General features: G+C 45.0%; 1 protein-coding gene across 2 annotated transcripts in view; it reads left to right on the top strand.

The window, feature by feature from the left end:
* The first annotated feature begins 11175 nt into the window (after window positions 1–11175).
* Tom1l1 (target of myb1 like 1 membrane trafficking protein) overlaps window positions 11176–11390 on the top strand; it is a 56140-nt gene continuing 55925 nt past the window's right edge. For both annotated transcript variants that reach the window (XM_031353900.1, XM_031353899.1), the window contains exon 1: window positions 11176–11329. In XM_031353900.1, the coding sequence (XP_031209760.1) occupies window positions 11272–11329 (58 nt within the window). In that variant the 5' untranslated portion in view covers window positions 11176–11271. The remainder of the gene's footprint in view (window positions 11330–11390) is intronic.

Raw genomic sequence — 11390 nt, 5'->3', positions numbered from 1 at the left:
ACACATGCAGCTGGAGCCATGGGTTCCTCCATGTGTACTCCTTGGTTGGTACTTTGGTCTCTGGGAGCTCTGGTGGGTATGGTTGGTTGGTATTATTGTTCTTCTTATGGGGTTGCAAACCCCTTGAGCTCCTTCAGTCCTTTCTCTAGATCCTCCATTGGGGACCCCGTGCTCAGTCCAATGGTTGGCTGCAAGCATCTGCCTCTGTATTTGTCAGGCTCTAGGAGACCCTCTCTGGAGACAGCTATATCAGGCTCCCGTCAGTATGCACTTCTTGGCATCCACAACATTGTCTGCATTTGGTGACTGTATATGGGATGGATCCGCAGTCTATGGATGGCCTTTCCTTCAGTCTCTGCTCCACACTTTGTCTCTGTACTTGCTCCTGTGAGTATTTTGTTCCCCCTTCTAAGAAAGACTGAAGCACCCACACTTGGGCCTTCCTCCTTCTTGAGCTTCATGTAGTCGGTGAATTGTCTCTTGGGTATTCCGAGCATTTGGGCAAGAAAAATCCTGAGATATAGCCTCTTTCATATGTTTAATACACAAGTTACACCCTATGGTGTGTCGTGATCTCTGTTACATGGGTGGCAACGGAGACGTTCCCAGAGTTCACTCATGGGATAACTGAAAGCCCTCTTGATATTTCAGTCTGCAATCTATTTAAGGATGTGCTTGGGAAGAAAAATTACTCCCATTTATGGTCCAACAAATTTTTCGGGAACACTTTCTGGTAAGACGAAGAACATACCATTGTTAAAACTTGTAGGGAGTGTGAACAACTTTAGATACAGAGGGCTGGGGAGAAGAGGCAGCACCCAGAGATAGCTTCTGTATCAGAAGCATCTACTGGAATTTATTTTGCTTATGCATCCTTTTTCCCACATGCACAGGAATCATCCATGCAAAAGAGAAATATCTCTAATAAACCTAAATATGTTGCCCAAAATAAACATATGTTAGGGCTGGAAAGATGGCCCAGCAATTGAGAGCACTTGCTGCTCTTGCAGGGGACAAGTGTTTGGTTAGTACCCACAAGGTGGCTCATAACATTCTGTAACTCCCATTCCAAGGGATCCAATGCTCTCTTTTAGCCTAGACAGGGAACCAGGCACAGGTGTGGTATACATGTACATATGCAAGCAAAACATCCATTCACAAAATATAAAAATAAATCAATTTAATAAATGAAATAAATATGAAACAAGAGTTCTACATAAGTTAAAGACAGTCTCACATAGCTGTATTGGAAGGTGTTACTTTGTTGTTATTGTTGTTGTTGCTTAGTTTGTCTTCATGGTCTCTAAATTAATAGTGTGACTTTACCACAGAAGGAGGTTCACCCTACCTGAGGTGCAGCGCTGCTGTCACTGAGAAATGCAGTGGTGGACAAAGCATACTTCTTTTTGCCCATAGGGAGCCAGATGATGAGGAAGTCAGTGCACACACAACCAAATCAAATAAAACACTATTCCCCATGGCCCAAAACGCTGCAAAGACAGTAAAACGGAGAGAATAGAGAAAAGACACAAGGAGATGGAAGCTTAAAATTCCACTGTGGGGAAGTCTAATTTGTTATCTCACTAGAGAAGAGAAGAAATACATTCCAGGAGTCTGCTGGGACAGATGGTGATGGAGGTAACAGACAAGAGCCAGCAGATGGGTAAAGAAGAGCATTGACATGTGTTGATTACATGAAGTCTTAGTTTTAAAGGGCATTGGGTAGCCACATAGATACACATTTGTAATTCCATCATTCAGTTTATTGAGGGGGGGACATTGTGAGCTCTAGACTAAGGTTATATAGAGTAATTGTGTTTTGTTTTGTTTTGTTTTGTTTTGCTTGTTTGTTTTTTAAAGTTGCATATTACATCACAGCTAAAGTGTTTGTGTAGCATTGTTGGAATTTGGGGGATCAAATCTCTACCTCATTGGGTAGATCCAACTTGGGGATTTGAAAGAAAGAGCCAAGAAGGACATACCACAAGGCAATGTATGCTTTTACCATTGAGGGGACAGTATTAAATCTTAGAAATAGGTAGGAAGTAAACAAAATTTTCAAGACCATTTCAGACAGTAACTAATATCATGAAGGGAGTAAGTAATGTAATAGGAAGGAGAGTCAGGCAAAGGAAGCCAGCCTATTTGAGACTTTTAGTTTTAATGATTATTGAGTAGACTGATCTACACCATGTATTTGTATTAAACCTTGAAATGTTACCTTGGTTAATGCTGAGTCACATTCCCTTGGGGGATGTGGGACAGACGACATCACTAAAGCTTGGGAATGATGGTGTGCCTTGTCAACGATGAATCTGAAACTGGGAACACTGGTGTTCGAACCCAGTTTGATCTTGAATTAAACCCTTCCTATAGGCTGCCCCTTTTAAAGATTTTCCTGTAGAACAAGCCTGCAAGCCACACCTCTATGAGCCTCTCCTAACCGGAGCCCAAACTGCCACTTAGTGTCCCACTAAGACTCTTCTAACCCCAACCCCAAACCACCAAGCAGCATTCCGCTGAGATTGTCCTAGCCACAGCCCAAAAGTCCTCACCCATTGTCTCTGAGGTTTTTCTCAGATACATGTGGGATCGATATCAAGGTACCTGGTAGCCCAAAAGCAGAAAATGACAGAGGTTAGCAGATACTATTTGCCAAAGGGAACCGGATAATATTTGCTAAGCTTTATTGCACGCCCAGAGCCTTCACATTATCTCAAAGTTTTCAAAAGGAATTGTTGAAGTTGGATTTATTTTTTCCCACATAAAAGATGCAATTTCAAACCATTTAAGCTGCCTTTGAAACCTGAAAATTCCAAAGGAACACACACACACACACACACACACACACACACACACACACACACACACACTAAAATCCCAAGTGAGTTAAGTGGAGACTGGTAATTCTGCAAGATCTACAGAAAGCTTGCTGGCTTAGGTTATGACAATATTGATTTCTTTACTTGCAGATAAAAAAAAAAACCTTCTTTGGTCTTGAGCTTCATAGGAAGCCAGCTGGATGACAAATTGAATCAAGAGGTACCCTTGAACCCCAGATCTCAATGGGTTTTTTTAATTCTGAGAATGAAGAGAAGTCTGTGAATCCTTTTGTGGTTTATAGTTTAATAGTCATGGGAGACAAAGGTTTAAGATCAGTGAACACACTTCTACTTGCTATTACTGAATGAGAAAGACTGGGCCCAAGGATGTAGATCAAGGGCAAACTCCTTTTAGGGGTGAGGGTTATGATGAGCCAAGCTTCAAGATGAGAAAAGTTTGATTTCTCCTCCCAATTCTGAGTGACTTTAGATGCCACTGACTGGTTTGCTTCAGGGAGCCCTTGTTCTGCAGGGTGATAAGAGTTCTGGCTTGGTGGGCAAAGAATTCGGTGAGTGACAAACAGAAATGACAGAAGGGAGGGTGGTATCTGAGTGCAATTTGTACAAAGTGAAAATCAGGCATATATAGTATACAGAGGACAGGGCCAATGACAGAAGTCACGCATAGGCAGGAGACGGCTATAACAAGGTCAGTGAGAACAAGCAGCCAGGTGCAAAGTGGAGGAACAGTGGTGTCCTTCTTCTTAGGCTATTTTGGTAGCCCCAAGGCAAATTCTCTGGGTCTGTCTGAGGCAAGTAGCTGAAGGTTGTATACTAGCATTCCTTGGCTGTAACATAGATAATTAGTGACCAAAGCACTACAACTTCTCTCTGGTAGTAAAACAATTCTGCCTTGTGTGGGACTGCTCTGATAATTAGTGCCTAACTGCTAGCTCTAATTCTTGAGACACCCTGTCTGGTAAGACAGCTTCTTAGTAAAAATTCCAAGCTAATTACACCTAGGAAATCAATTAGGATTATTAAAACACTGTGGAGGCCAGGAGATAATGTTTAATCTCAGTTTTAGCTAATAACGAAATATTTCTTAGGGCACCTTTATGCCTGAATAAAGAAAGCACGCAGATGTCTCCACAGACTTTAGCAGAGACCAATCTGGAACACATCTGAGCTAGGAGATGTCAGCAACTGACTACCTCAGGAGACTGACTCCTTTTGAAGCGTACACCTCAGGTCCATGATCAGGTTTTTAGGCCTGTCACACAGACACAACCGAAGTAGAGGAGTGGGCGTGACATTTAGAAAAATTAGTAAAATTAGAAACAGTTATTTTTAAGATTGTGGGTGTTGATGGAAAAGACAAAGTCCTTTGGACTGTGTCTGAAGAAGTCACAGACACAGTTTTTACTTCTCCCGTGGCTTTTCCTTTCTCATCCTAGCTCATCCTGAGTCCAGTGCAATTCCCATAGAAATGGAACAAAAGGGGCCCTTGGAGGAAGATGTGGAAGGGGAGGAGCCACTTTACAAACCTGATAGCTGTTCCAAAAGAACAAAGAATAGAAAAGCTGTTCTTTGAATGTCATTTTCCATAATCAGGAATTAAAATATTATAGCATTGTCAATAAAAACTGGGGTCCTGTCCACCCGAGAGGCCCAAAGAAAGATATCCAAAGAAAGATATCCTAACCCTAACCCTAACCCTAACCCCTAACCCTAACCCTAACCCTAACCCTAACCCTAACCCTAACCCTAACCCTAACCTAAGTCACGTAGTCGTGGCCGTGACTTCACACTACAATGGGTGAAGGTGTGATGGAGAGATGGGAAAGGTGGACTGCATGGCAGAGAGACAGAAGAGAAAGCAAAGCCAAGGGAGTCGTACACTGTGGAGAAAGGTGGAACTGGAGTCTCCACAGTGAGAAGCAGGTCTATATGAGGAGGCCGCAGTGAGTCCAGGTTCTGGGCTGCTGCCAGGGGCCATGTCTGAGTCCTGTTGTCCTGCTGTAGCTCAGCTCTGTGTTGATGTGGTCAAGTGGATGTGCGTGGTTTAGGCTGCCACCAGAGACCATGTAGATGTCAGAGGGCTGTTGTGGCATGGAGGGGGTTGGGGGGACATGCTGATGTGAGTGGCCTGTGCTAATGTCTGGGGACATGAGGACGTCAGGGCCCATGCTGCTGCCAGGGCCATGCCTCAGTCCATGGTCCTATGGCAGCCAGGGTATGTGTTGATGTCTCAGGCCAGTATTACCACCAAAGGCCATGGAGATTTCCCGGGTCTAGACTGCTACCTGAGGCACTGTGCTGAGCTGGTCCTGCCCCTTACCTGACCCTAATGGTGGAGCCTGAGTGAGAGGGCCTCCAGGGCATGAGCACAGGAGAACTGGTCCCAACTCTAGTCTTCCAAGTGGTGGCTTTGGTGAGGGAGAGATGCCTTCCCCATCCCCTCAACCCTGGGTGCCTGAGGTAGATAGAAGAGCTGACCCTGCTATCCTGAAAGCAGGAGAGCTGGCTCTGTCCCTCACCAGCTGCAGCACTCAGGAGAGCGGGCCCTGCACCTTGCCTGGGCAGCATGATAGAGCTGGCTTTGGTGGTGTGGGTGAGAGCAGGAGAGCTGATACTGCCACTTGCTGGCTGTGGCATTGGTTGAACTAGCCAGGGCAGTGCTGGAGAGCTTGTTCTAGTGAGGCAAACACAGGAGAGCTAGTGGGCCGACCAACTCAGCTACTAACCAGGCCCAGATTCGGGGCTGTGAGTTGGCTCACCCCAACATCTATTCTATCTATGATCTGCTGGAGCTCGTGAAAAGGCCAGTCCTGAGGATCCAAAGCTTCAGGATCTCCAAGACACAGGGCAACAACAGGAGATCTGAGAGGAGTCCCTGTGAGGATCCAGTATTGATGGTGTAGCAGAAGCCAGAGGCCTCAAACCACACCAATGACTCACTGCAATGAACAGTTTGTAAGTAAAAATGTGTGCATAAAAGGGTATTCTGTGTGACATACTACAACTTCCATGACAAGATTTTTTTAAACTCTCTTGTTTACTTTCTTTTGGAAGGGACATTGCAAGGATGGAAAGACAGAGGGCAGACAGGAAGGAATGGAGAGATGAGTGGGATTGGGATGCAAGGTGTGAAATTCACAAAGAACCAATCAAACATTTTTTTTTAAAAATAGCTAGAATCAAAGTATATCAATTTATATATATGTGTGTGTATGTACATATATATGTATATATACATTATATATCAATGATAGTGGGCAAGATTTATTATGAAATAGTTACTTTACTGCTGAGGAGAAATAATATGCCATTAGATTCATGAGGACCTGATAGGGTTCATGAAAACTCAGACTTAATTTCATCCCTGAACAGACTCATGGCATAGAAAACTGTGGTAGTGAAAATTATGGCCGATCGAGAAAAACAAACCGGCAGAAAGAGAGGTGGCACAAAGCACAGAGAAATCGAGAATGGATTAAATGAAAGTCAGACAGTGTCAAGATTTCCTATTTGAGAAATTGTCATGTCAGTTAAGGACACTTAAATATCTTGATGTTCTTTATATACCCAAGACAAATTAAATATGAAGTCTGAGGACGGACCCATGCATCTGAGGATGGACCCATGCATCTGAGGATGGACCCATACATCTAAGGATGGAACCATGCATCTAAGGATGGAACCATGCATCTGAGGATGGACCCATGCATCTGAGGATGGAACCATGCATCTGAGGATGGACCCATGCATCTAAGGATGGACCCATGCATCTGAGGATGGACCCATGCATCTGAGGATGGAACCATGCATCTGAAGATGAACCCATGCATCCGAGGATGGACCATCAGTATTCTTTGTAGCCACTTGATGCATTGACGTTGAGAATAATTGGTACAGTCAAAACAAGGCAGTCCAGTGGCCAGAGATGGCAGAGAAAGGGGCTAAGTACAATTCTACTTACACTGAAACTTTCAGTTTCCAAGCCATAGGTAGTGGTGGTGGGAAGAAGGAATGGATCTGAGGACAAGTAGAGCTGCTTGAGATTTTTGAGAAGGGATATTCATGTATTCCATACATACCTATTCAAGTTTGACAAGTGAGAGGACACACAGTCCAAGCATTGGCCTATTTCCTGGGAGGACTTATATTTAGAAGACAGGGAAGGCATTTCTGAACACTTAGGTAGCATAAACTGTTGTAGATTCTAAGGAAGAAACATACTTATGGCAGGGAAGAAAGGCTCAGTTCTCGTAGGAATGGTAAAGGTTTCTTTGTTAAAGAACAGAAAAGGAGAATGTGGTGGACGGAGGTGAAGAAAGAGGAAGCAAAGGCTGTGGGAAGATATGGAAGCTTAGGCTTGGCACAGCAGAGAGGAAGATGGTTCCAGGTGAAGACCACTGGGGAATAGCAGAGAAGAAGAAAGGGAAGGAGGAAGTGTGCCTGGAGGAAAGTAGGGAGATCTCACCCAGAGATAAAAACAGAGGGAGCCAGGCAGCTAGAGTTGCTTATCACAGGGCTACAGAAGCCGATTTCCACAGAGGCACAACTGGGAAGGGCTGGGTTGGCAACGAAATCCATCCTAATGGGAAAGAGTAAAGAGAGCGCTCCAGAAGACACTGAGGGCTGGTTGGAGGCTCACATTGAAATACTGGAACAGGGAACACAGGAGAAGAGGAACGGACAGTGTATGCTTAAACTCCCTAGGTTGACTCATCCTGTTCTGGCTCTGGATGACCTTGGGCTAGTTACTCATTTACATTGGATGTCATTCTCAAGTGTTGGTAACAGAGACTGTGTGACTTTGTGGTGAGAAACAGAATCACTGGTGGCATTTACTAAGATAGAGTAGCTTTCCATTTACATATGAATATGTTTACCACTTCTGGTCTCTTCTTTCTGAAAGCAGTGCCCCTCCCCACATAGACCCCACTCTACCTGAATCTATCCTTTTCGAAGGGTGGTATAGCACAGTGCTTAGAGTCACAGAATCTGGAATTAGATTTTTTTTTTTTTAACTAACAGCATGGCTGTGTGAAAAATTATCTGCATTAATTATTTTAATCTGTGAAATCTGGTTTCATACTTACTATGGGATTAATCATGTAATGAGTGTAGAATACAACTAATTTATGGTACTAGCAAATAACACATTAGCATTTTTGAGCAAGCACAGAAAAGAAGCAGAACTCTGTGACAGTTAAGGTATCCTGCCCCCTATGTCAAGGCCTCAGTTTGAGTCAAAAGAATCCTTTAACAACTAAAGGTCACACTCAGGCATCAGCTTCAAATGTTGGCAGCAATAACGGCTCCAGAATCAGACAACCATAGTTCAAAATGTAGCCAAGCCATTTAACAGTTCTCTCTTGCTGAATCTCAGTTTATTTATAAAAATGAAAGTTATGTCACAATAATAAAAGATGCCTAGTTGTGGACACTAAGCACATTTTTGAAAGGTGGTATCTTGCTCATTTTCACCTAGCATCATGACTGGCACATATGAAAATGATTAGCAAGGCTGGGGAGAGGGCTTGGTGAGTGTGCATGCATTTGACACTGCAAGTATGAGGATTTGAGTTTGAATTTCCAAAACCTTGTAAGGGGGCATGGGGTTCAATGCAGTAGCCTGTATCTGCAATCTCAGTGATCCTGTAGGGAGGTGAGAGACAGAGACAGAAGGCCTCCTGGAAGTTCCTGGACTGGCTGGCATGGCTTATAAGACTTGACTGTAGTCTGAGGTTTTCCTCTGACTAGTACACACACACACACACACACACACACACATGCTCAGAGAGAAGAGAAATATAGAGACAGATACAGAAGCAGAGATAGAAAGACACACAGAGAGAGGCACCGTGCATACCCATATACATACATATGTCATACATAAACACATTAAAATTGCTTAGGAAGAATTCTTAAAACTGAAACTGTGTAAGGCTTTCTAGTACCCATCTATTTATTCACGTATTTAACCATTATTTTATATATGTTGAGTATTTTGCCTGCACGTCTATGTACCATTAGTGTGCCTAGCGCTCCTGTACTTCAGAAGAGAGTACCATATTCCCTGGAACTGCAGTTACCTATGGCTGTGAGCTACCAGGTGGGTGCTGGAAATCAAACCCTGGTCCTCTAGAAGAGCAGCCAGTGCTCTTAATCACTGAGTCATATCTCCAGCCCAGTGCTGTTTAGATATTTAATCCTTATTGTGTGTTTAGAATTACCCATCCGGCCAGGCGGTTGGTGGCATACGCTTTTAATCCCAGCACTTGGGAGGCAGAGGCAGGTGGATTTCTGAGTTCGAGGCCAGCCTGGTCTACAGAGTGAGTTCCAGGACAGCCAGAGCTACACAGAGAAATCCTGTCTCTTAAAAAACCAAAACCAACCAACCAAAAATAGAATTATGCTTCTTTTCTGACCTCAACTTGGCTGTGACTTCTAATAGCCTTCTCCTAGACCGCAGTGACACTGACTGGGTTGATGGTCACGTCTGAGAAAGAATGGGGTCATGGAGAAAGTGACAGCGTAGAAAGAAATGGTTACAGACTTCACGGCATCCTGGAAGGCAGTGTCTGTGCAGGCAGAGCTGAGAGAAAGCAGTCATCAGCCGCTGCACCCAGAGCACACTCCTGCCTACTCTTCTTCATGTTCTCCCTCAACCTTGCCATGTAAGGAAATCGGGCAGAGGCCTAATCACCCTCTCAGGAGAAGCAGGGAGAAGTGATCTACGGGGATCCTTGGTTCCGTTCAACTTCTCTTTCCTGATAGAAAGTTGTCATCACTTTAGCTTAGGCAGAACTTGATTTTCTCCCCCCACCTCCCTTATTAAAGATTTATTTTATATACATATATGTATATACACACACACACATATATACATACACACACACACACACACACACACACACACATATATATATATATGAGTATATATGAGTACACTTGTAGCTGTCTTCAAACACACCAGAAGAGGGCATCAGATTTCATTTCAGATGGTTGTGAGCCACTAAGTAGTTGTAAATTGTACTCAGGACCTCTGGAAGAGCAGTCCGTGCTCTTAACTGCTGAGCCATCTCTCCAGTCCTTGACCTTCTCCTTAATGTTGCCCCATGGCACACCACAGTGAAGGGAAAATGATTTGCTAGGGACAGAGATCAGGCTGCTGAGAAAGCCAAAAAGAGGCTTTCAACAACATCAGCTGTACGGACTACTTGACTACCAGAGTGGAGAGGTCTTACCACATGTAACAGCTGGTCAACAAGTCCTATTTCAGGTGGGACTAAACTCATCATGAGAAACGTCATCGCAACAAAAACGCTGTGTTTTAGATGGTGCAATCCCGATGTTAACTCACTCATGGTGGAGGACAAAGAGGAGGAGGTGGAGGAAGCAGAGACAGACTCCAGATCAATTAAACAAATGTTAGCCCCTTGGAGCACCATGTAATTGGTTTGGGCATCTATGCTAAAATATGTAAGACCAAAACATAAGTCAGGCCAGGTCCTCCTGCTCTTTCTAGTTACCATTACCAGGGTGAAAAATAAACCCACTATTAATGTCAAGCTGAGTCCCAGTTAGCCACAGGAAACAAAATTTACCAGCAGAGAAGCCCACCCTCTCAGGAGGCATCCTACAGATCAGAAGCATGGTTTATCTGATGCTAGCTTAGTAAAAGGGAAAAGAAATCTTGGTTCAAATAGAGAAGCAACAAGGAGGTTTGGTTTCTTAATGTGGATTTACATTCCAAACATATTTCCCGCCAGGGCCCCAGGAAAGCCCCTCTCTCCTTTCACCATAAGGCTGGCAAGCAGGGTTCCTAGGAGATGGAGTTAGAAGCCAAAAAGCTTGTGTGGTGGCGCCCTGTGGTCCCTCTTGGAAACAGAAGAGAAACAATGGGTCTGGGCTCCCGGGAGGCCTTGGCTCTCCTAGACAGCCCATCCTCCAAAGATTTAAAGGGCAGAGCGCAAAAATCGGTTCAGGGACCTCCGGAGTGGTGATAGGGGAAATCTCATTGTTTTGGAGGTGAGTGGTTTGAGAGGTCGAAGTCCTTGTATTAATTAACCTTAGCAATAACCCTCGAGTCTGTGTTAGCAACTAATCCCACACTGCCTAGTCTCTAAAGACAGAGGAGCGGTCTTCAGACCTCCGGTGGAGATGTTGGAGCTGGACTCTTGAGTTCGCAGGCCCGGGGTGCGGTGTCACACCACTCCACCCGGGCTCGCAGGCCACCTAGAGTCACGCGGAGCGGGAAGCGCCAGGAGTGCGCGGCAGGTGCGCCAAGTCCCCCGGGTCCCCGCCCTGCTTGCCGCCAGGCGCCTCACGGCAGCGGCGGAGCGCTGGAGCAGAGAGGAGGAGCCTCGGGCACGGAGCGGGTGGAGTCGGAGGGCGGTGGAGGCGGATTTCCTGGGAGGGCTCTCTGGAGCTAACCATGGCGTTTGGGAAGAGTCACCGCGATCCCTACGCTACCTCTGTGGGTCACCTCGTAGGTAAGGAGGCACGGGGAGTAACATCCCGGCCGGTTTGGGGAACTGTGGGAGCTTTGCCAGT

This window comes from Mastomys coucha, unplaced genomic scaffold (assembly GCF_008632895.1).
Source record: "Mastomys coucha isolate ucsf_1 unplaced genomic scaffold, UCSF_Mcou_1 pScaffold5, whole genome shotgun sequence".
In the NCBI taxonomy this organism is placed as follows: Eukaryota; Metazoa; Chordata; class Mammalia; order Rodentia; family Muridae; genus Mastomys; species Mastomys coucha.
This window is presented reverse-complemented; position numbering and strand designations above follow the sequence as displayed.